The sequence below is a fragment of the Chiloscyllium punctatum genome, chromosome 7 (assembly GCF_047496795.1).
Source record: "Chiloscyllium punctatum isolate Juve2018m chromosome 7, sChiPun1.3, whole genome shotgun sequence".
Classification (NCBI taxonomy): domain Eukaryota; kingdom Metazoa; phylum Chordata; class Chondrichthyes; order Orectolobiformes; family Hemiscylliidae; genus Chiloscyllium; species Chiloscyllium punctatum.
In genome coordinates, this window is record NC_092745.1 from 79,639,570 (window position 1) to 79,665,536 (window position 25,967).

Genomic DNA, 25,967 nt, shown 5'->3' on the forward strand with positions numbered 1-25,967 from the left:
ATATTCAGCCTGCAGAGGTTCTGACATAGGTAAATTTTGCATCAGAGAGTGGCGGGAGCTGGGCGGAAGTGAAGGCAGAGCGCAAAGCCGGTTGGGAAGGTAAGTGATTGTTACTTGAGTGGGTGTGTTCTAGACCCCAGGTCCTACAAAGTAGGGCCTCCTCTAACCTAAATGAAAAGTCAACAGACTTGCCCAAAAAGAGGGTCCAAGGAAGTTCCTGTGGATTGAAGAGTGAGGCTTTAGCTCAGGAATCTTTGACAAGGAGGTTGAGTGAAGTGATTACGCCACAGTTGAAGAGGGTGAAGACATGACTGCCAAGCTGGTTCAATTTGCTACATGCTTGATGTGGGAGGTCAGCGACTCTGGTGTGTCTGGCTCGTATAAGTGTGGAAAGTGTGTGCACGTTCAGCTACTGACAGAGCATATTGCAGCACTGATGAAAGAACTCAAGGACCTTAGGCTTATCCGAGACAATGAGATCTTTCTGGACAAGACTTTCAGCGAGGTTATTACACCGATCATACCAGAAAAGAACAGAACAGAGCAGACGATGAGGAAGGCAGAGAGGAGACAGGTGCAAGAGACCCCGGGGGAAGTACCTTTCAGGAACAAGTTGAATCTTTTGGAAAGAGTAGAGACAGATGACACTGCCAGTCCGCGAGGAGGCCAGGTCTGTCAATCAAAAGTTGGCATGGAGGCAGAGCGGAAGAGTCGGATATTGCACAGAGCCGTGGTAATAGGGGACTCCATAGTGAGAGGAACTGACCGGGGTTTTTGTGACAGCAGACAGGACTTAAGGATGGTGTGTTGCCTTCCAGGTGCCAGGGTTAAAGACATCACAGACAGAGTTCAGGAAATCCTCAAGGATGAAGGTGAAGAGCCAGAGGTGGTGGTACATGTCGGCACAAATGATGTCGGGACAAATGATGTCGGGAAGAAGAGGAGGAACGGTGGCACAGTAGTTAGCACTGCTGCCTCACAGCGCCTGAGACCCGGGTTCAATTCCCGCCTCAGGTGACTGACTGTGTGGAGTTTGCACGTTCTCCCCGTGTCTGCGTGGGTTTCCTCTGGGTGCTCTGGTTTCCTCCCACAGTCCAAAGATGTGCCGGTCAGGTGAATTGGCCATGCTAAATTGCTTGTAGTGTTAGGTAAGGGGTAAATGTAGGGGTATGGGTGGTTGTGGGTCGGTGTGGACCTGTTAGGCCGAAGGTCCTGTTTCCACACTGTAATGTAATCTAATCTAAAAAAAACTACAGCGGGACTTCGGAGAACTAGGAAGAAGGCTGAAAAGCAGGACGTCCAGGGTGGTTATCTCCAGTTTGCTTCCAGTTCCTCGGGCTGGTGAGGCCAGAAATAGGGAGATAATGGACTTGAACATGTGGCTGGGGAACTGGTGCAGGAAGCAAGGATTTAAATTCCTGGATCACTGGGGTATGTTTCGTGGTAAGCATAAATTATACAAGAGAGACGGTTTGCACCTTAATAGGTTAGGGACCAGCATTCTGGCAGGCAGGTTTGCTACTGTAACACAGCTTCGTTTAAACTAAGTAGCGGGGAGGAGGGGACAAACTGGATGTTTAAGAAGTAAATTGAAGGGAAAGTTAGAACAAGGGAAGTCGAGAAAGACAACTGTATCAATGAGGCAGAAAACTCAGAAAGGGATCATGCTGTAAGGTTGAGTGAAATAAGAGTTGATGGGAAGGGTGAGGGCAGTAACAAATTAAAACTACTATACATGAATGCACGAAGCATTAGAAATAAGATAGATGAGCTTGAGGCTCTTTTGGAAATTGGCAGATACAATATTGTGGGGATAACTGAGACATGGCTTCAAGTGGACAGGGCCTGGGAAATGAATATTCAAGGCTACACGTGCTATCATAAGGACAGGCTGACAGGCAGAGGGGGTGGGGTGGCCATGTTGGTAAGGGATGATATTCAGTCCCTTCCACGGGGGGACCTAGAATCAGGGGATGTAGAGCTGAGAAATTCTAAGGGTAAAAAGACCCTCTTGGGAGTTATCTACAGGCCCCCAAACAGTAGACTGGATGTCGGATGTAAGTTGAATCAGGAACTGAAATTGGCCTGTTGCAAAGACGTTACTACAGTTGTTATGGGGGATTTCAACATGCAGGTAGACTGGGAGAATCAGGATGGTATTGGAACTCAAGAAAGAGACTTTGTGGAGTGCCTCCGAGATGGATTCTTAGAACAGCTGGTGCTGGAGCTGATCAGGGTGAAGGCAATTCTGGATCTGGTATCGTGCAACGAACCAGAATTGATCAGGGACCTCGAAGTGAAGGAGCCATTGGGAAGTAGTGACCATAATACAATAAGCTTCAATCTGCAATTTGAGAGGGAGAGGGTACAATCAGAAGTGATAATATTTCTGTTGAATAAAGGGAACTATGGAGCTATGAGGGAGGAGCTGGCCAAAGTTCAATGGAGCAATACCTTAGCAGGGATGACAGTGGAGGAACAATGGTGGATATTTCTGTGTATAATGCAGAAGATGCAGGATCAGTTCATTCCAAAAAGGAAGAAAGATCCTAGGAGGAGGCATGGGTGGCCGTGGCTGACAAGGGAAGTTAAGAAACGTATAAAGTTAAAAGAGAAAAAGTATAACATAGCAAAGATAAGTGGGAAAACGGAGGACTGGGAAGCTTTTAAAGAACAACAGAGGATTACTAAGAAGGAAATACGCAGAGAAAAAATGAGGTATGAAGGTAAACTGGCCAAAAATATAAAGGAGGATAGTAAAAGCTTTTTTAGGTATGTGAAAGGCAAAAAAATGGTTAAGACTAAAATTGGGCCCTTGAAGACAGAAACAGGGGAATATATTACGGGGAACAAAGAAATGGCAGAAGAATTGAATTGGTACTTCAGATCCGTGTTCACTGGGGAAGACACAAGCAATCTCCCTGAGGTAACAGTGGCTGAAGGACCTGAACTTAAAGGAATTTATATTTGCCAGGAATTGTTGTTGGAGAGACTGTTAGGTCTGAAGGTTGATAAGTTCCCAGAGCATGATGGTTTACCTCCCAGGGTACTGAAGGAGGTGGCTCGAGAAATCGTGGATGCGTTGGTGATTATTTTCCAGAGTTCGATAGATTCGGGATCAGTTCCTGCGGATTGGAGGGTGGCTAATGTTGTACCACTTTTTAAGAAAGGTGGGAGAGAGAAAACAGGAAATTATAGACCAGTTAGTCTGACCTCAGTGGTGGGAAAGATGCTGGAGTCTATTATAAAGGATGAAATTACAACACAATTAGCATGGATTTGTGAAGGGGAAATAATGCTTGACTAATCTTCTGGAATTTTTTGAGGCTATAACTCTGAAGATGGACGAGGGAGATCCAGTAGATGCAGTGTACCTAGACTTTCAGAAAGCTTTTGATAAAATCCCACATAGGAGGTTAGTGAGCAAAATTAGGGCGCATGGTATTGGGGGCAAAGTACTAACTTGGATTGAACGTTGGTTGGCTGATAGGAAACAAATTCTGGATTAGTGATGCTGGAAGAGCATAGCAGTTCAGCAGCATCCAAGGAGCTCCGAAATCGATGTTTCGGGCAAGAGCCTTTTGCCCGAAATGTCGATTTCGAAGCTCCATGGATGCTGCCTCAACTGCTGTGCTCTTCCAGCATCACTAATCCAGAATCTGGTTTCCAGCATCTGCAGTCATTGTTTTTACCTCCCTGATAGGAAACAAAGAGTAGTGATAAACGACTCCATTTCGGAATGGTAGGCAGTGACCAGTGGGGTACCGCAGGGATCAGTGCTGGGACCACAGCTTTTTACAATATATGTTAATGATATAGAAGATGGTATTAGTAACAACATTAGCAAATTTGCTGATGATACAAAGCTGGGTGGCAGGGTGAAATGTGAGGAGGATGTTAGGAGATTACAGGGTGACCTGGACAGGTTAGGTGAGTGGTCAGATGCATGGCAGATGCAGTTTAATGTGGATAAATGTATGGTTATTCACTTTGGTGGCAAGAACAGGAAGGCAGATTACTACCTAAATGGAATCAATTTAGGTAAAGGGGCAGTACAAAGAGATCTGGGTGTTCTTGTACACCAGTCAATGAAGGTAAGCATGCAGGTACAGCAGGTAGTGAAGAAGGCTCATAGCATGCTGGCCTTCATAACAAGAGGGATTGAGTATAGAAGCAAAGAGGTTCTTCTGCAGCTGTTCAGGGCCCTGGTGAGACCACACTTGGAGTACTGTGTGCAGTTCTGGTCTCCAAATCTGAGGAAAAACATTCTGGCTATTGAGGGAGTGCAGCGTAGGTTCACGAGGTCAATTCCTGGAATGGTGGGACTACCTTACGCTGAAAGACTGGAGCGACTGGGCTTATATACCCTTGACTTTAGAAGACTGAGAGGAGATCTGATTGAGACATATAAGATTATTAAAGGATTGGACGCTCTGGAGGTAGGAAACATGTTTCCACTGATGGGTGAGTGCCGAACCAGAGGACACAGCTTAAAAATACGGGGTAGACCATTTAGGACAGAGATGAGGAAAAACTTCTTCACCTAGAGAGTGGTGGCTGTGTGGAATGCTCTGCCCCAGACGGCAGTGGAGGCCCAGTCTCTGGATTCATTTAAGAAAGAGTTGGATAGAGCTCTCAAGGATAGTGGAATCAAGGGTTGTTGAGATAAGGCAGGAGCAGGATACTGATTGAGGATGATCAGCCATGATCATATTGAATGATGGTGCAGGCTCAAAGGACAGAATGGCCTACTCCTGCACCTATTGTCTATTGTCTATTAATTAATTCACACCTTGTTATAGCTCAAACCGGACAAAAGTAAGGACTGCAGATGCTGGAGATTAGAGTTGAGAGTGTGGTGTTGGAAAAGCACAGCAGGTCAGGCAGCATCTGAGAAGCAGGAGGATCGACATTTTGGGCAAAGGCCCTTCATCAGGAATGAGGCTGTGAGCCACAGGGGTGGCGAGATAAATGAGAGAGGCTTTGAGGTTGGGGGAGAGGTAGCTGAGAGTGTAATAGGTAGATGGAGGTGGGGGTAATGAGGATAGGTCAGAGGGGAGGGTGGAGCAGATAGGTGGAAAGGAAAATGGACAGGTAGGACAGGTCATTAGGGTGATGCTGAGTTGGAAAGTTGGAACTGCGATAAGGTGGGGGGGAGGGGAAATGAGGAAACTGATGAAACCTACATTGATGCCGTGGGATACAGTCATTTACTGTATCCGTTGCTCCCGATGTGGTTACCTCTATGCTGGGGAGACAGGATGTCTACTTGCAGAGCACTTCAGAGAACATCTCCGGAACACCCGCACCAACTAACCCCACTGGCCCATGGCCAAACACTTCAACTCCTCCTCCCACTCCGCCAAGTGCATACAGGTCCTGGGCCTCCTCCATCGCCACTTCCTAACCACCCGACACCTGGAGGAAGAACGCCTCATCTTCCGCTTTGGGGCCCTCCAATCCCACGGCATCAATGTGGATTTCACCAGTTTCCTCATTTCCTCTCCCCCCCACCTTATCCCAGTTCCAACCTTCCAACTTGGCATCGCCCTCATGATCTGTCCTACCTGTCTAACTTCCTTCCCACCTATCCGCTCCACCCTCTTCTCTGACCTGTCACCATTACTCCCACCTCCATCCACTTTTCGCACTGTCAGCTACCTTCCCCCTAGCCCCACCTCCTTCCATTTATCCTACCACCCCCTTGGTTCACAACCTTATTCCTGCTGAAAGGCTTTTGCCCGAAACGTCGATTCTCCTGCTCCTCGGATGTTGCCTGACCTGCTGTGCTTTTCCAGCACCATAGTCATAGCTCAAACTGGAATGTATCAAAATGGAAGAACAGAGGCAGACTATTGTCACAGTGGCTGTGCACATAATCTTAGCTAGATGATGAAAGAGATTGTTGCCTACTCCTCAGTGATCTAAACACTGCAAAATGAAAAATGGGGAGAGACAGGGCTTTATGGTATGTGTAACACTGATGAAAAAATGCCACTTACAGTTTCTTGTATATGTCTTTTAGGTGAATGACACATGTGAAAGCAATTCAGGTCGCTAAATCGTCCATTTTAATTGGCTATCATTAGTCATATCATGGCTGATTGAACAGAATATTAAATGGAGACTCAGTTCATGATAACAGCAAGCCCTCATTTAAATAGAGCTGGTGAACTGCCTGGTTCAATCAGTGCCCAGTGGAATCTTCCTAGAATCTGGATGAACACTCAGGGGCTACACAGCGGGCAGCAAAGTATTCATCAGGGGAAAGGCTGGGGGTGTGGGGGATTGCTTTGAGGTCATAGTTTGGAAGTGTTTTAGGAACATAGAAGGTGTTACACCTCACTGGGTACTGCACTGGAAATCAAGCTCTTGTTTTCCCAAAGTCAACGCAAAAATTACAGATTTACCAAAGTACGCAAAATTCCCCAATTTACCTGCCTGATCGACTCAGGTTACATGGACCAGGTTTCTGTACTTAACAAAAATTAGTCAACATAAATAAGGAAATTCCATCCACAGGAAAACAGCTATGAACTACTGACATATAAGTTTCTCAGAGTTGGTTAGCTCAGTTGACTGGAGGAGCCTTCCACATTCATCAAAATTTCACCTGCACTTCCACAAATATCATTTATTGTGTCCATTGCTCCTGATGCGGTCTCCTCTATACTGGTGAGACTGGACGCCTTCTCGCAGAGAACATTTCTGGGGCACCTGCACCAATCAACCCCACTGCCCCTTGGCCAAACATTTCAACTTCCCCTCCCACTCTGCAGGTCCTGAGGCTTCCTCCATCGCCACTCCCTAACCACCCAACACCTGCAGGAAAAACGCCTCATCTTCCACCTCGGGATCCTCCAACCTCAAGGCATCAATGTGGACTTCACCAGTTTCCTCATTTCCCCTCCCCCCACCTCACCACAGTTCCAACCTTCCAGCTCAGCACTGTCGCCATGACCTGTCCTACCTGCCAATCTTGCTTCCCATCTATCCGCTCCACCCTCCTCTCCGACCTATCACCTTCACCTCCACTTCCATTCACCTATTGCACTTCTCAGCTACCTTCCCCCCACCCCCCCACCCCCCCCAGCCACACGCCCCCTACCATTTATCCCTCCACCCCTGAGGCTCCCAGCCTCATTCCTGATGAAGGGCGCCTGCCGAAACATCGATTCTCCTGCTCCTCAGATGTTGAATGACCTGCTGTGTTTTTCCAGCACCAAACACTCTCGACTTTGATCTCCAGCACCTGAAGTCCTCACTTTCTCCTTGCTGGTTTGTGATGCGGAGTGGTGCCAGCAACATGGCTGCAATTCCTGCACTAGCTGAGGTTACTTTCCTTCTTAACCTCTCCCCTCCCCTGATGGGTGGTGACCTTCAGGTTAAACCACCATTAGTTGTCTCTCCCTCTCATTCTCTAATGAGAGAGCAGCCCTATCATTTGGTAAAACTATGATGACTTTACCTTTATAACCCTCTACCAGTTGAAAGGCTAACCGTCTTCTGAAGCTCACTTAGACACACATGCAGACAGACAAACAAACCATTGCTGTTATGGTTGAAGGTGAAAACTAGGAAAACAGTTAAATCACCTCAGTTCTCAGGGTGTGTTGAAATGATCCTTTCGATTACCAGAACTTTCTGTTCTTCAATATCTCTTCACCAGATCTTCTTCACTGTGTCACAGGGGGCACAGGCAATTGATATAATCACTGCAAAGTTACTGTTAGGGACTCTTGTGGTACAATGGCAATGTCCTTACCTCTGGACTAGGAGAGCCAGGTACAAATCCCATATGCAAATATGACATCTCCTAGTTATTGTTTAAAAGCCACAGCTTACCAACAATTGTTGTGGGAAAATAAATTGTCTTTCTTCAGGTTTTTCGCATTTCACTGACAGAATGTCACACCTTACACTTTTGGACAACCTTGTCTGCCAGTGTCATTCACACCCACAAGCCAATCAGCTTCCCAGGAGTCAGTCCAATAGTTTCTGTCAGATTGAGCGTCTTTGTTCTCCACAGCTGGTATCGTTCCATAAGCCAATCACCTACCTGTTGCTAATTGGATCTCACTGAGTACAAAGTCCCTGGTCCTGGTTTATCTACAATAATTTCCCCCACCATTGGAACAAAGCATTACTGTAAATACAATTTAAAATGAATATCAATAATTTGATTTTTAGAAGTGCAGCAATTCTTGCTTTCAAACTTACTCCTTTCCCTGTTTGAGTCCACAATCAAAAATACAGAAAACTGAAAACAATGCCCGTTATCAAAGGGTTGGTGATGATGGTGCACAGCGTGTTGTGTGGTGGTGGCCCAAACAAATTTGTATGTTTAGGAGAGCACTCCTTCTGGCTCCAGGAAAGGAACTGAGATAGGTCCTGCTATAATAATAACTGTGGTTAAAATGCACATTACTATTACTGATTTCACGTACACCACGCTTTATAAATCAGAACTTATTTGTCTATCCATGCTATTCCCCAATTGCTTTGCATGTACAGCATCCTACTCCTATAAGACCATAAGACATAGGAGAAGAAATTAGGCCATTCAGCCCAGCGAGTGTGCTCTACCATTCAAACATGGCTGATAAGTTTCTCAACCCCATTCTCCCGCTTTCTCCCCATAATCCTTGATCTGTTTGACAATCAAGAACCTATCTACCTCTGTCTTAACTATACTCGATGACCTAACTTCCACAGCCTTCTACGACAGTGAATGCCATACATTCACCACTCTCTGGCTGAAGAAGTTTCTCCTTATTTCCATTCTAAAAGTTCTTCCCTTTACTCTAAGACTGCATCCTCTGATCCTAGTCTCTCCTACCAATGGAAACATCTTCCCAACATCCACTCTGTCCAGGTCATTCAGTATTCTGTAATTTTAAATTAAATCTCCCCTCATCCTTCTAAACTCCATTGGGTTTGGCCCAGGATCCTCAAATGTTCCTCATATGTTAAGCTTTTCATTCCTGGGACGATTCCTAGCCTGTTGTTTCAAAAACTTGCTAGACTTACATAAAAATCTCCAATTAAACTCTGTATTGAAATAAATTGCAGGTCGTTAACAGCAGTAGTGATATAATTATTATTACTGGAGGGTCAATAAATCTCTCTGGCTCAGAACACAAGCAGTTTGAACAGTGCAGCTTGTTCCATCAATTGATAGAATTTGTGTAGCGCAACAAAAAAAGTTAAAATGTAAAATATGTATTCTTGAAGTTTTCTCATTCTTTTCTCTCTCTCAAACCAATTTGACCCTAATTCACATTATTTGTTAATTATTCCTGTTACTCAATCCTTAAGTCCTTGTAAGTCCAAGATTCAGAGGTCCCAGATACGCTGTTATTGGCTTGCATTTCTTGAGAGTTAAAATGTGGAAGTCTGTAAAAAAAATTATAACTAACAAGTTACACTGCAAAATGGCCTGCTGCAGTAAAAAAATAATATAAACAGAATAAAGCCATTTGGCCTAACCAGTCAACACTGGCAATTAACTTTCACCTGAGCTCCTCCCATTCTTTATCTAACCCTATTGCCATAACCCTCTATTCCTTTTCTCATTAAGTCCTTATCTAGCTCCCCTTAAATTAAAATGTACTATTCATTTCATCTTCCTGTGGAAGTAAGTTTTACTTTTGTGCTACTATCTGAATAAAAAAGCTCCTCTGATTTCCCAATGAGGTTCTTGAATACAGTGGCTCAGTGGTTAGCACTGCAGCCTCACTGCACCAGGGACCTGAGTTCGATTCATGCCTCAGGTGACTGTCTGTGTGGAGTTTGCACATTCTCCCTGTGTCTGCGTGGGTTTCCTCCAACAGTCCAAAGATATGCAGGCCAGGTGAATTGGACATGCTAAATTGCCCATAGTGATAGCTGCATTAGTCAGTGGTGAACATAGGCTAGGGGAATGTGTCTGGGTGGGTTATTCGTTGGAGGGTTGGTATGGACTTGTTGGGCCAAAGGGTCTGTTTCCACACTGCAGGTAATCTAATCTACTACTATTGTATATTGATGATGCCTAGTTCACTTCTTCCCCACAAATAGAAACATTCTCTCTGTGCCGCCCTATTAAAATCTTTCGTCACATTAAATACCTTTATTAGGTCCCCCCTCAGCCATCTCTTTTCAATGGAAAAGTGGCTTGGCCTTTCACAATAACTATAATCTTAACAGTTTTGGTCTTGTTGTAAGTCTTTGTTGTATCCTTTTCAATGACTCTACATTCATTTTTATAATATGGTGACCACAGATAACATAATGTTCCAAGACATTGTTCCATGTTGTTGAGCTGTTAACAAATTGGAAACCAGCAACTCTTGCATACACTGCACTTGGTGACCATGCTGGTGTTATTTTATTCCTCATTTTCTCATGGGATGTGGGAATTGTTGACAATTTATTGCCTATTCTAATCTCCTTGAACTGAATGGCTTGTTTGGCCATTTCCAGAGGCTGCTAAGGATAAACCAGCCTGCTGTAGCTCTGGAGTTATACATAGGCCAGACCAACTAAGGATGCCCAATTTATTTCTCTAAAAGCCATTAGTAAACCAAATATGTGTCAAGACAAATCAAATATAGTTTTGTAGTCACCAAACTGAGACGAGTTTTAAATTCCAAATTTATTAATTTGGTTAATTATTTGAATCCATGTCGCCACAGCATTAGCCTATGTCTCTTAGTCCTTGTCATGAGACCACCAACGCTCCATTGCAGGGGCCCAGGAGGAACAGAAATCATTGTTGCCCTCAAACCTAGCTGCAGCTGAAATATGGTGATAAACTTAAAGTGTAGCTGTGCTTATGGTAATTCAAATTCTGTTGACTAATATTAAATATCAATTTATTTCTACAATAATTTCCAGGTACCACTAGCACTAACTAAAGAGATGGTTCAATAGGATAATGTTAACAATCATTTGTCATTTTAAGACAATTTTAATGCCTCCAGCAACTAAATGTTAAGATGCATTCAGTATCATTTTCAGACTGGACTTAGCAGAATACTTCAAAATGAGCTAATTTAATTAACGTGCATGAAATCTAGCCTTAATTTATATGTTCAAACCTAAATCTGTAATGTATAATGTATTGATAAAAAATGGGACAGGTTTGGTCAAATGTCCTCCAACTAATAGAAGCTATTATTCTTTATAGTACTGTGGGGCTAGATTATCCTCCTGGTCAAAGATTTCCAAACAAGATTGCATTGTGATTTCATACTTCTTATCACCTACTGCTATTTATCAACTCTGAGTTTGAAGATCATGGGAACAATCTCCAATCCACAGTCTGGAGTCCATAACTGAAGTTACACTTATTTACAGCACTGACAGAGAGCTACACTGCTGGAGGTGCTCTGTTTTGGATGAGATGTTCCTAGGATTCATCTGCTCTCTCTCAATCAGATAATTTCTCATGACTCTCTTCAATGAAAAATAAGGGAATTCTACATTGGTGTTCTTGCTAATATATTTTCTTGAAGCAACATCTAAAACACAAAATTATCTGATTGTTTTCTGTGGCATTGAGCTCTGTGAAAATTGATTGTCAAATTGTCCTGCAGGATAAAAATGACTACAATATATACATGTGCTGCCAGATCTGCTGAGATTTTCCAGCTATTTCTGTTTTAGTCTCTGAATTCTAGCATCCGCAGTTCTTTCAGTTTTTTTTTACATATTCAAAGCACTTGTGCCCTCGGGATGTGAAAGGCACTATTATAATCAAAAAAATGTTCATGCTCCGTCTTATTAAATGGTACTGCTGCTTGTTCCGATTATGCCTTTCAGAATAATTCTCTTCATACTGAAAAGCAATCTCTCAACAGCAAGAATGGTGGAGACAGCCTCCTGCGCAAAGTAAACAGCCACAGGCCAATGAAAATAGGTGAACACAGGATTCTCTTCACCATAGCTTTGCCTGGATGATATTTTATACGTATAATGGATACTGCACTGAACTCAGCACTGGAAACAATTCAAATATCAAGCAACACTACTATTAAAATTAGAAAATGAAGAATAATTTGGAAATTTAAGTAAATATTTTTCACTCTGAGCTAATCATCTTTTTTTGGAATAAATTATCATGGAAGGTCATTTCTGTGGATAGTATAAATAGGTTTAAAGAACTTTTATATGTCTCTGTAGAAAGAGTAGCAATGATAGATCTTGGAAGCTGGTTCATAGCTGGGGATGGGATTTATCAAAATGGACAGGGTTTCTGCAACCAGTGGTCTTTTCTGTGTATTTTTTCATTTTCATTTTCACTGGCATTCAAGAGACATTGAAATAAACTGGCAAAGTGATTTTCAATTTCAACTCAGGTTAGTGTGCAGGTTGTTGTCCACTGTGGTTGGAGCATTCTTATTTATGGATTCCATATTCATCAACAGTATTGGTCAGCTTATTGTATAACTAAGACACAGTCGCCAATTGCTGATAAATTAATGAAGTGCGTTCAAGAAATGTTGTTGATTGATGGTCAGGGTTAAATTAATGAAAATCACCTTGTGTCCTTAGATTTTACACTGTTACAAATTAAATTTGTGATGGTGTCTGCTCCTTTCACGCTCCTTAACAAGTGTAAAATGACTCTATTAAAGAGAAACAACTGTGCATACTCTACTACGTTGACCTTCATGTCAGCTTTAGAGAGCGGAGGGAGCGATCCAAGTGCAATAAAATAGCAAGAGTTGGTACAGAGCTGAGCTATTAAGCGTTATTGGCTATAGACAAAATAAAAGTTTACAAGAGTGACAAGAGCTATAGAGTCATACAGCATAGAAACAAGCCTTTCAGCCCACCATGTCCTTGCTGACTAACATACACCAAATTACAGGAATCCTATTTACCTGCAAGCCATGCCAATGAGTTGTTAATGTGGAGCAAGTATTAGCAGTATTAAGGTCACTTGCTATATATATATTTACCCTGAAAGAATACAGATAAATTTCACTAAAAGTGAGCACATCTGGGGAGAAATTCAACATTATTTTTCTGTTTTTTGGATGTTAAAAACAGTATAGGATTTAAACTTTCCTATGCCCACTGGTCCCTCTGAAGCATGTTAGCTGTCAACTGAAAGTGGATGCCTGATGTTGTGCATACTTCCTTCTTTAAAACAGAATGAAGGCATATTTCATGTGTAAACAGACATCCTACATGGGGAGGTAGGCAGAAATGGTCACATGTACGTTCAGCCCAGTCATCAAATTTTGTGCAGCTGAAGCTGCAATGGCACAACAAATGGCCAAAAAAATCTATTTTAAAGTTGCATTTCTGCGGAATGGACAGAAACTAGAGAGCTCCCTCGAGTTCTGCAAAGCAAAAGACTGTATAGGCTGTGGCAGGGCCAAATCAGTTCCTTTTTACTTCACCTCACATGTCATGGCTCAATATCACAAGCAATTGAATTGCTCAGGCCCTGAGTGACCAACTGAAACAGTGTTGCGTGAATTAAAATAGCTTCAAGCTTGAATGTAAATGTGATCTATGCCAAATTATGATTGGGTCTGATACGAACAATCAATAACTTTGTTGATAGGTACAGGTACAGTTTCTTGGCCACGTAGGTAGGAGCAAACTGCAACAGAAATAGAAACAGTTGGGGTATCACGCAAAGAAGGTGAATCTGGAATTTGGAAAGGATCCTTTGCTCACTAATATCAGTGGCATCTCCTCTATTTACTTGAGAAAGATCTACATGGAAACACATCCTCTCAGTTCTAAGGTCAGGTATGTGAAATTTAATTGATGTAATTGATGTAGTCAGGCAAAAAAACACTAAACATGACTTCAAACCTTTTTAACCAGAAGACCTATTAGCCCAGGTCATTTTGTACAATCATTCATCAGTGATGACCAACATCAGCAAGGTCAGTAGTTGGTCCATCCCTAATAGTCCTGCAAAGGTGAATTTTTGTCATGAACTTCTGCAATCTATGTGATGGAATATACCCTCAGTGCTGTTAGGTAGGAGTGGCAGGATTTGAACCCAGTGCCATTTAATGATAGGTCATAGTTCGAGGTGGAGATTATGAATGATGTGGAGGGAAAGTTTCAGCTGATGGAGTTTTCATATCCTTATTCTTCTATGCAGCAGAGGTTGGGGTTTCCAAGGTGCTATTGAGGAAGCCTTTGTAATTTGCCAAAATATACTTTGCATATAGTACATATTGCATAATGTAATGGTTCTAATATTGACATCAACTCCACCCATTCTACTGATGATACACAGAATCTGTGGGTGAAGTCAAAGAGTTTCATTCTAGCTTCTAAGGGAGCCCAGATGTCCCTGAAGTAATAATAATTATTGCAATCATGTAATAAACCTTAATGATATCTAAGAATGGTGCCTCTTCTGTAGATATTCTACCATCACCCACTACAATGCATTAGCTAGCTCCCTCAAACAAATGAAAGACAAAGATTGTTGTCAATGAACTAATACAAACAATATCACCACTAGTTATCGAATTCCCAGAAGGCCACAGGGCTGCAATCTTGCCTTCGGCAAGGGTCAGGTCAAGAAGACAGGACCTCATGGTGACCACAGCTAGTGTGGGAATTGAACTTGTGCTGTTGGTCTCATTCTGCATCCCGAAGCAGTTGTCCAGTCAGTTGGGCTAACCGATTCCTGTGCTACCACTGCTAGGTGACGGTTGATCATCTGGGAAAATACCACTGCACTCATGGCTGCAATGGAAACAGTGAATGCCATGGTGATGGATAAGGTGCCATCATGCAAGGCACTTTGGTTTGGAATGTGTCAAGTTTATTGTGTATTGTTGGAGCTGTACTCATCCAGCCAAATGTATCGTGTTTCATCATGCTCCTGACTTGGGCCTTCTAGACGGTGAATAAGTTTTGAGGAGTCAGGGCATGAGTTACTTACCACAGAATTCCTAGACTCTGACCTGCTGCTGTAGCCACAGTATTAATATAGTGGATCTAATTATGTTTCTGGTGACCCTGAAGAGATTGATCTCGGGGAATTCAGCAATGGTTATTCCAGTGAACTTCATGTCGGGATGATTAGGTTATTTCTCATGGAGATGGACATGTCTGGTGCATGTGTGATGTGAATGTTACTTAAACTAATGAGATCCTAGGATGGGAAGGGTAGTGGTGTAAAGTGGGTCCAAAGTGATACTGAAAAAGGAGATAGATCTGAGTATAGTCGATAAGGGCAGCAAGTTAAATAGTCAAGGCTGGCAAGAGCATACAAAGAATGAGGCAAGGGTGATAAATTAAACTGCATTTATTTCAATACAAGAGGCCTGACAGGTAAGGCAGATGAACATTGTTGTAACATGGGACTGGCATATCATAGCTATTACAGAGATGTGGCTCAGGGAGGATCAATGTCCCAGGGTATAGATCCTATAAGAAGAATAGAAAGGGGGGCAAAAGAGGAGGGTGCGTCGTCTTCTGGTTTAGGATAACATTATGGTTGGACTTAGGGAAGATATCCCTGCAAGAATTTCCAGTGAAGTTTTATGGGTGGAACTGAGAAATAAGGAAAGGATGATCACTTTATTAGCATTGTACTATTGTACTCCCAATAGTCAGCAGAAAATTGAGAAGCCAATATGTAAGGAGATCTCAAGTATCAAATGATCCCAACATAAACTGGGACTGCCATTGTGTTAAGGGTTTTGGATGGAGAGGAATTTATTAACAGTGTACAAGGAAATTTTCCTATTTAATATATGGATATACCTATTAGAGAAGGAGCAAAGCCTGACCTTCTACTAGGTGATAAGGCAGGGCAAGTGACTGAGGTGTCAGCGGGGGAGCACTTTGAGGCCAGCGATCATAATTCACTTAGTTTTAAAATAGTTATGGAAAAGGACAGACCATATCTAAAAGTTGATGTTTTAAATTGGAGTGAGGCCAATTTTGACATTATTAAGCAGGAACTTTCAAAAGTTGATTGGGGGAGGCTGTTGGCCGATAAATAGTTGGAAGGTGGAAGGCCTTCAAAAGTGAGATAATGAGAGTTCAGAGACAGAATATTCTTGTTAGTGTGAAGGACAAAGCTGATAGGTGCAAGGAATGCTTGATGACTACAGAAATTGAGGCTCTGGTCAAGAAAAAGGAGCCTTATGGAGGATATGGACAGTTGGGATCAAGTAAATTCCGAGAGGAGTATAAGGGTTATACAAGTAGACTTAAAAGGGAAATCAAGAAGGCAACAAGGGGACCTGAGAAACCTTTGGAAAATAGGGTTAAGGAGAATCCAAAGACATCTTACAAATACATTAAGGACAAATGAATAAGTAGGAAGAGTATAGGTCCCCTTAAAGATCAACAAAACTGTCTACATGTGGAATCACAGGAGATGGGTGACATCTAAGTTATTATTTCACATCAATATTTGCCACTGAGAAGGACATGGAAGCTGGGCAGCTTGGAGAAATAAATAGTGATGTCTTGTAAAGTGTCCATATTACAGAAGAGGGGGTGCTGGAGATCTTAAAATGCATCAAGCTGGATAAATCAGAACCAGATCTGTTGTATCCCAGATTTTGTGGGAAGCTAAGGAAGAAATTGCTGGACCCCCTGCTGAGATATTTGTATAATCGATAGCCACAGATGAGGTGCTGGAAGACTGGAGGTTGGCTAATGTGGTGCCACTATTTAAGAAAGATGGTAAGTAAAAGCCAGGGAACTATAGACCAGTGAGCTTGACATCAATGGTGGGTAAGCTGGTGGAGGAGATTCTGGGGGAATAGGATTTACATGCATTTTGAAAGACAAGGAATGATTAGGGATAGTCAACATTGCTTTGTGCTTGGGAAATTGTGTTTCACTAACTTGACTGAGTTCTTCGAAGAGGTAACAAAGAAGATTAATGAAAGTAGAGCAGTAGACATTGTCTACATGGACTTCAGCAAAGTGTTCAACAAGGTTTTGCATGGTGGACTGGTTAGCAAAGTTAGATCACATGGAATCCAGGGACAGCTAGCCAACCGGATACAAAATTGGCTTGAAGGTCGAAGACAGAGGGTGCTGCAAGGTTTGGTGCTGTGTCCACTGCTTTTTGTGATTTATGTAAATGATTTGGATGTGAACACAGGAGGTATGGTTAGTAAGTTTGCAGTGTAGTGGACAGTGAAGAAAGCTACCTCAGATTACAGCGGGATCTTGATCAGATGGGCCAATGGGCTGAAGTCTGGCAGATGGGGTGTAGTTTAGATAAATGCGAGGTGTTGCATTTTAGTAAGGTGAAACAGGACAGGAATTATATAGTTAATAGTTGGGCCCTGGGAGTGTTGCTGAACAAAGAGACCTAGGGCTGCAAGTGCATAGTTCCTTGGTAGTGTAGTTGCAGATAGATAGAGTGGTGAAGAAAGCATTTGGCATGCTTGCTTTTATTAGTCAGTGCACTGAGTACAGGAGTTGGGATGTCATGTTGACGCTGTACAGGATATTGCTGAGGCCACTTTTACAACACTGAGTTCAATTCTGGTATCTCTGCTGTAGGAAAGATGTTAAATTTGAAATGGCTTTGAAAAGAATTACATGAGTGTTGCCAGCGTTGTAGAATTTGAGCTACAGGGAGAGGCTGAATAGGCTAGAGCTTTTTTCCCCCGGAGCATCAGAGACTGAGGTTATAGAGGTTTTATAAACCTTATAGAGGTTTATAAAATCACGAGGGGCATGGATTGGTTGAATAGCCAAGGTCTTTTTCCAAGGCTGGGGAGTCCAAAACTAGAGGGCATAGGTTTATTGTGAGAGGGGAAAGATTTAAAAGAGACCTAAGGTGCAACTTTTTCATGCAGAGGGTGGTGTGTGTATGGAATGAACAGCCAGAGGTGGTATTGGAGCTAGGTACAACTGCAACAATTAAAAGGCATCTGGATGAGTGGATGTAGGTTTGCTCACTGAGCTGAAAGATTCATTTCCAGACATTTCATTACCTTACTCATACAAAGCAATGCTGAAAATCCCTGCTTTCTAGTTATACGTTTGGGTTTCTTTGGGTTGGTGATGTCATTTCCTGTGATGATGTTATTTCCTGTGGTGAAGTCACTTCCTGTTCCTTTTCTTAGGGGGTGGTAGATGGGGGTCTAACTCGATGTGTTTGTTGATAGAGTTCTGGTTGGAATGCCATGCTTCTTGGAATTCTCATGCATGTCTTTGTTTGGCTTGTCCTAGGATGGATATATTGTCCCAGTCATAGTGGTGTTCAAAGTTTGGGAGAAGATTTGTAGCTTGGATGCTCGTTGTTGTGGTTCTGTTGCAGGAGGCTCCCAAGCACTGAAGATGTTACCTAGACAGGGGACGAAACGTTTGCAAGACAAATTCCCAGCTCAGCGAACAGAACCACAACAGAGTGGTGTCCTTCCTCATCTGTACGTGAGGATACCAGTAAGAGAGGGTCATGTCTTTTTGTGGCTAGTTGGTGTTCATGTATCCTGGTGGCTAGTTTTCTGCCTGTTTGTCCAATGTAGTGTTTGTTACAGTTCTTGCATGGTATTTTGTAAACGATGTTAGTTTTGGTCATTGTCGTTGTATAGGGTTTTTCAAGTTCATTAGCTGCTGTTTTAGTGTGTTGGTGGGTTTGTGGGCTACCATGATGCCAAGGGGTCTGAGTAGTATGGCAGTCATTTCCGAGATGCCTTTAATGTAGGGGAGAGTGGCTAGGGTTTCTGGATGTGTTTTGTCTGCTTGTTTGGGTTTGTTGCTGAGAAATCGGCGGACATTGTTCATTAGATACCCATTCTTTTTGAATACACAGTATAGGTGATTTTCCTCTGCTCGGCGTAGTTCCTCTGTGCTGCAGTGTGTGTTGGCTCATTGAAATAATGTTCTGATGCAGCTTTGTTTGTGGATGTTGGGATGATTGCTTCTGTAGTTCAATATCTGGTCTGTATGTGTTGGTTTTCTGTAGACGCTGGTTTGAAGTTCCCCATTGGTTGTTCGCTCTACTGTGACATCTAGGCATTGCAGTTTGTTGTTGTTTTCCTCTCTTTAGTGAGCTTTATGCAGGTAAGGGTATTATTGATGGTCTTGAAGGTTTCCTCTAAGTTGTTTCGTTTAGTGATGACAAAGATCTCAAAACTCGCTAATCTGGATGAGTATATGAATAGAAAGGGATTAGAGGGATATGGGCCCAATGCTGGCAAATGGGACCAGGTCAGTTTAGGATATCTGGTTGGCATGGATGAGTTGGACCGAAGGGTCCATTTCTATTCTGTATACCTCTATGACTTTAACTTCCAAATAGACTGAACACAGAGCAATTATCTGTGAACATTTCCACTTCTAACTTTACAATGGAAGGATGTTATTGATAGAGATTATGCTGAAGTGGAAGGGTCAAGAACACAAGCCAGGACTTACATCCTGGAACTGAAATGATTGGTCTCCAACAATCAGAAATCTCTTTGTTTGTGCTAGGTATGACTCTGAACATTGGAGAATTTTCCAATTTCCATTGACTCTAGTTTTTCCAATTGCGCTTTGATGCCATACTCAGTTCAATGTTGCCTCAATGTCAAGTGCGTACATTGTTTTCTCATCTCTCTCATTTTGATATTTTGTCCATGATGGGACCAAGGCTGTAATGAGGTTGAGATCTGAGTGACCTCCAAAGTGAACATCAGTTAGAAGGCTTTTTGTCAGGAAGTACCACTTAATTGAAATCTCAATGAGATCTTTGACCATCTTCATCACAACTCTATCTGAGGAACCGGCTCTCCATGCAAATTACCTCTAACAATTGTTGCTGTCCTAACTGGGTGGGAAGTTTCAAACATATGGCAAAAAAATTAACATGAACTCAGTCTGAAGCAAAATAACATGGAGTATTTGTCTCAGATTTCACATTCACTTTGATTTTTCTCATGTGTAGGTTATCTTTTCAGATTTGCCTGAAGGCAGATCTGGAGATGAGCACGGTGGGAAACTTAGATATGCTGAGCACTAGCATCCCAGTGTCTCTGCCTCAGCCTCCAGGATTGCCCGGAGCATAAATAAACAGTACTCGCAGGGAGGTATACAGGATTTTTACAGAACATATATATTTGAGACAGTTCCAAATGCAAGCTGATAACCAGAATGGTAAATCTGCAAGAATACAATACCTTTATTAGAAAAGAAACTGAGCTGATGTCCTGTGATAATAGAGGAAACTGACTCTCTCTCGTGCACAAGGAGGGAAATGTAGAAGGGAGACAGAAAGAAAAAGTGCAGTGAAGGGAGGTGAGCGATATATGAAAAGAATCGCTGGGCGGCACGGTGGCACAGTGGTTAGCACTGCTGCCACACAGTGCCAGAGACCTGGGTTCAATTCCCGCCTGTGTGGAGTTTGTACACTCTCCCCGTGTCTGCGTGGGTTTCCTCCGGTTTCCTCCCACCATCCAAAAATGTGCAGGTTAGGTGAATTGGCCACGCTAAATTGCCTGTAGTGTTAGGTGTAGGGGAATGGGTCTGGGTGGGTGCGCTTCGGCGGGTCGGTGTGGACTTGTTGGGCTGAAGGGCCTATTTCCACACTGTAAGTAATCTAATCTAATCTAAAAGATAGACTTTCTCTTGTTTCAGTGTTTCGAGACTATCAGTCCTTTTTACCTCTCAGTTATTCACATAGATCATGGTTGATTTATTCTTCAACTCCATTTTTTCACCTTGAATTCACAGGACTTGATAAGCTACCTATAAAGACCAGTCTTGACCTCAATTAAACCACTGTCATGACCTTTCGGGGCAATCTATTCCAGATCTCCATTATCCTTGATGTGAAAACTATGCTTCCTGATTTCACTCCTGAATGAGCTAACTGCAGCATTAAGTTTATGCTTCCTTGTTTTGGATTTGCCCAGCACTTCTCTGCCTCTGTCCTGTTAAAACTTGCCCTAATTAGCACATTTGTGTCATTAATAAGGTATACATCAAATTGTTCTGAACCTAAGCCAAGAGATAAAAAAAGTTCTAATTTATATTATATAAGATAATCAGAGGGTCAGATAGGGTGGACAGTGAGAGCCTTTTTCCTCAGATGGTGATGGCTAACATGAGGGGACATAGCTTTGAATTGAGGGGTGGACAGATGTCAGACGTGGCTTCTTTACTCAGAGTAATAGTAGGGGCGTGGAACTCCGTGCCTGCAATTGTGGTCGACTCACCAACTTTAAGGGCATTTAAATGGTCATTGGATAAATATATGGATGAAAATGGAATAGTGTAGGACAGATAGGCTTCAGATTGCTTCCACAGGTCGGTGCAACATTGAGGGACGAAGGGCCTGTACTGCACTGTAATGTTGCATGTTCTATATATATTGCAGCGATTAGTCATGAATTTTGCAAGATAGAGTTAAGAAGGTTTTAAAGATGGTTTTTCTGCAACTGCCAAATAATGAGATGTGGTTTTAAGGTAGAATATGTGAAGTGAACTGGAGTTAGAGCTAACATATATTGGCACTTTGAGGTCCAGCTCGTCTAGCTTAAATTAAAGCCAAAGCTATAATATTATTGGCCATGCAGATGACTTGAAGACTGTACATTCAGAACCTTTGGTTAAAAGGTACATAGTTCATCAGTCAGAGTCATGGCTGCAGTGGTCTTTGGCTGGAAGAATGGTCTGAGGACCAGATAATCTGTGAACCTAGGAGATACAAATTAAAGTCAGATTGTTGTGGGGATGCAAGTAGCGCTGTTCCAATTGGTCAAGAGTTGCAAAGTTAGAAGTTATTAGTTTTGTCATAGCTGTGCAGATGATAGGGAAAAAAACTGTAAAGAGAACGGCTCCAATTTAAAATCTGTGGCCTGAAAGAAACCTCAACATTAAGTCTTAAAAATACATCGAAGTGGAAAACACAGTAGATAGCCATCTGTTAACATGGACTGGTTCAAAGTCTACTGAACTACATTATCATAGCATCAATCACAAAAGAATTTTGACTAACCCTTGGAAAATACAATCAGTCCTTCTAAAGATGAGAGCATTCAAAACCTCCAGGAGAACAAAAGACAGAAAAGGACCTCAACATAATTATTTTATTTGTCTAGTGGAAAAGTGGCTAATTTTACTTTAACATAAAAATAATAATGCATCTGTAAGGTTTTTGCACCTGCCAAGGTCACCACTTGTCAAAGAACACTAGGGTGGGGCATTTCTCAGGAGACAAGTTAGGAGTAGGGCAGTTGTTACAAAGTTATAATTTACACAGGGCATTGCAAATCAATGGATATTTGTCACAGACTAAGGGTTTCAAGAATCCAGTATTTTGTTTAGTTTGTGGTAGTGTTTCTGCTTCTGAGCCAGAAAGTCTGGGTGCAAGTCCCATCTTCTCCAGGGGTGTGCCATACATACCTGAGTGGGCTGATTAAAAGTATCTATGCTTAGAATGGATGGATAGTCAGCGTCTTTTTTCCAGGGTCGATTACTAGGGGACACAGATTTAAGTTAAAAGGAGGAAAGTTTAAAGGAGATGTGAGAGGCAAGGATTTTACACAGAGGGTGGTAAGTGCCTGGAATGTGCTGCCAGGGGAGATGGCTAAAATAGCAACATTTAAGAGGCATCTTGACAGATACATAAATGGATAGGGAATAGAGGGATACAGACTGTGTAGAGGAAAAAGATCCTTAGTTGAGAAAAGTGTCATCTGTCGGCACTGTCTTGGTTGTCCGAAGGGCATGTCCCTATGCTGTATTGCTCTTTGTTCTTTGTTCAAAGAAACTTCCAAATAGCTGAATTAAAAGCAGAAAATGTTTTTCTAAACGATGATACAGAAGTTGATAAATGCACACAGCAGGGCAGTGCATATCTGAAAGGAAAGTCTGGTTAATGATTCAAATGAAATATGTCATCAGAGTTGCTCCTGCTTCCAACTAATTTTTAACTTTAGTACTCAACAGCATTTTCTTTTTTAATACAAACATCTAAATGTTTGACTCTCTTAAATTAATTACATAATATAAGAGACAACTTACAGTTGACTGTAATGTGGACTGTTCGTGTATCTGGAGACGATACATCGTTGTTTGCGAGACATTCATAGTTGCCAGCCTGGTCCCGAGTAATGCCAATAATCTCAAGGTACTCGCCTTCACTGTCAAAATCTTTTGCTGAAATGTAATAACACAATCAAATAGATTTTGATCTTTTAACATTGTATGACTTACAATATGAGATTAATACTTCATTTTATGCACTTTAATAGGAGCATTTAAAAATACTAGCATCCTGTACTGACTGATCATAGACTGACAAGGAGCACATTAAATAGAAAAATCAAGCACTTTCTACATCTAAGACAAAATGGTATAAGCATGCTCTATTTAACTATTACTTCTACATATCTTTTAACCTTGTGCACATTTTGTGACTCTCGACCATTTCTGTAATTGAGTTCACAGACCCTTCTACAAACAATATTTATTTTATCTTTAGACTCTTGTACAAATCTGTTAGTCTGACATTAACTAAATACACTGACAGCAAAATAGGTTTTCTTCTCTCAGGAGGTCTTAGTCATGTTACCTGCCATCTAGATTTGCACGTGCATAGAATATTTATGTACAATTGCACTTTTAAATTTCTTAATGAGTGCAAAGCAACACTCTTATGGATGGCTGACAAATATTTTGAATATAATTCCATAATCCATGAAGTTCCAAGTTTCAATCACTCATCTGTGCTGAGTTATTTGTATCAGTTACAGTTACAGAAGGAGTAAATCCTTGGTTCTTGCTGCAGTTAACTCCTGTTGGAAACTACATGTATATTTGCATTTGATCTCTGATTTTTGCCAAACAGTTGCAAGCTGTGAATGATTATTGAAAAACTGACATGGACTGTAAGGTACAGCAGAATTGTCAGCCTCCCCTCCCCTCCACCACCTCCCGCAACCTACCACCTTCCCCCTCCAACATCTTAAATCCAACATCAAATACTAATCAAAATATGCAATTTGCCACATCTGGCTGTTTCTGGTTACTGGCTAATGCACTGGACCACTGTGCTTTAGAGAAGGAGGAGACATTGCCTAGAATTTGTGTTAGATTGGCTACAATTGTTTTTATTTCTCACAGATTAATTTTGTGACTTGTTATTACATTGTATCTGGTTAAAAATAAGCTATCAAAATTGTGTTTATTTATCTTTTCTTAGCAAAATAAGGGTCTCAGCAGATATATCCATGCCAAGAAATGGCAAACTCATGGACTGTTATTGATGAACATTAAATACTGGAAGATTGTAGTTAAAAATCACACAGCACCAGGGTATAGTCCAACAGGTTTGTTTGGAGGCACTAGCATTCGAAATGCTGCTTCTTCATCAGGTGGTTGTGAAACAGGATCATAAGACACAGAATTTATAGCAAAAGATTACAGTGTCATGTAGCTGAACTGACATATTGAACAAATCTAAGTTAAGTCTTTCATCTTTTAGAACATACAACATAGAAAAATACAGTGCAGTACAGGCCCTTTGGCCCTCGATGTTGCGCCGATCCAAGCCCACCTAACCTACACTAGTCCACTATCCTCCATATGCCTATCCAATGCCTGTTTAAATGCCCATAAAGAGGGAGAGTCCACCACTGCTACTGGCAGGGCATTCCATGAACTCACGACTCGCTGAGTAAAGAATCTACCCCTAACATCTGTCCTATACCTACCACCCCTTAATTTAAAGCTATGCCCCCTCGTAATAGCTGACTCCATATGAATGGGTTTGCTAGTTTTGGTTCATTAATATGTAAATCCCAGAACTTCTTTTAAGATAGCATTCTCAAGATAACTTCAGGTTTTATAACAAAGGGTGCCATTTCAGCTCAGACAATACATTAAGGGTGTGAGATTACAGTCTGGGGTGGCACGGTGGCACAGTGGTTAGCACTGCTGCCTCACAGCACCAGAGACCTGGGTTCAATTCCCACCTCAGGCGACTGACTGTGTGGAGTTTGCACGTTCTCCCTGTGTCTGCATGGGTTTCCTCTGGGTGCTCCGGTTTCCTCCCACAGTCCAAAGATGTGCAGGTCAGGTGTATTGGCCATGCTAAGTTGCCCATAGTGTTAGGTAAGGGGTAAATGTAGGGGTATGGGTGGGTTGTGCTTCGGCGGGGCGGTGTGGACTTGTTGGGCCGAAGGGCCTGTTTCCACACTTTAAGTAATCTAATCTATTCCAGTCTTGAGTCATACTGGTTCTACTCCTATAGTGGAATTTTCAAGATATTACATGGATTGACTGCATGTAGGTTATGCATTTTTTGAGCAAACTAGAATGTATATGCAAATATAATTCTGCAAATATAAATTCACCCCATAAACTTTTATGTGTGTGTGCATGCAGGAGAGAGAGACAGAGTGAGTGTGTGCATGTCAGTGTGAGTGCATATGAGAGAATACACGCTTGCGTGTGTGCAAGCTTGGCAAATATGTGTGTGAGTGTGATTGGGTATAAGCCTGTGAAAGGTGAGATAAGTTTCATCTCACCATCAGACCTACCATGGACTACCCTTTAGTACCAGTCGCATTGATGGACACATGTGTCTCCATCAAGGATGGGCACCTCAGCACCTCACTCTACCACAAACACATGGATGTGACACTTCTCTGGCTTCCCCTAAACATATTAAAACAGACATCCCCTACAGTCAAGCCCTCATCTGGTCAGATGAGGAGGAACGTGATGGACACTTGGAAGTACTCAGGGATGCCCTCATAAGAACAGGGTATGATGCTCAACTCATCAATCACCAGTTCTGACATGCCACAGCGAGAAACTGTAATGACCTCCACAGGAGACAGACAGGGGTTGCAACCGATAGGGTACCCTTCGTTGTCCAGTACTTTCCAGGAGCCGAGAAACTGCGCCACGTTCTTCGCAGCCTGCAACACATTATCGATGAGGATGAACACCTTACCAAGACCTTTCCTATACTTCAACTTCTCACCTTTAAACAACCACCAAACCTTAAACAGATCATTGTTCGC

The 25,967-nt window shown here is 42.2% G+C and overlaps 1 protein-coding gene across 2 annotated transcripts in view; it reads right to left on the reverse strand.

Annotated features, from left to right (window-relative positions):
• Positions 1–25,967, reverse strand: part of negr1 (neuronal growth regulator 1) — a 529,129-nt gene that overhangs the window by 85,332 nt on the left and 417,830 nt on the right. For both annotated transcript variants that reach the window (XM_072574172.1, XM_072574173.1), the window contains exon 4: positions 22,960–23,094. In XM_072574172.1, the coding sequence (XP_072430273.1) occupies positions 22,960–23,094 (135 nt within the window). The remainder of the gene's footprint in view (positions 1–22,959; positions 23,095–25,967) is intronic.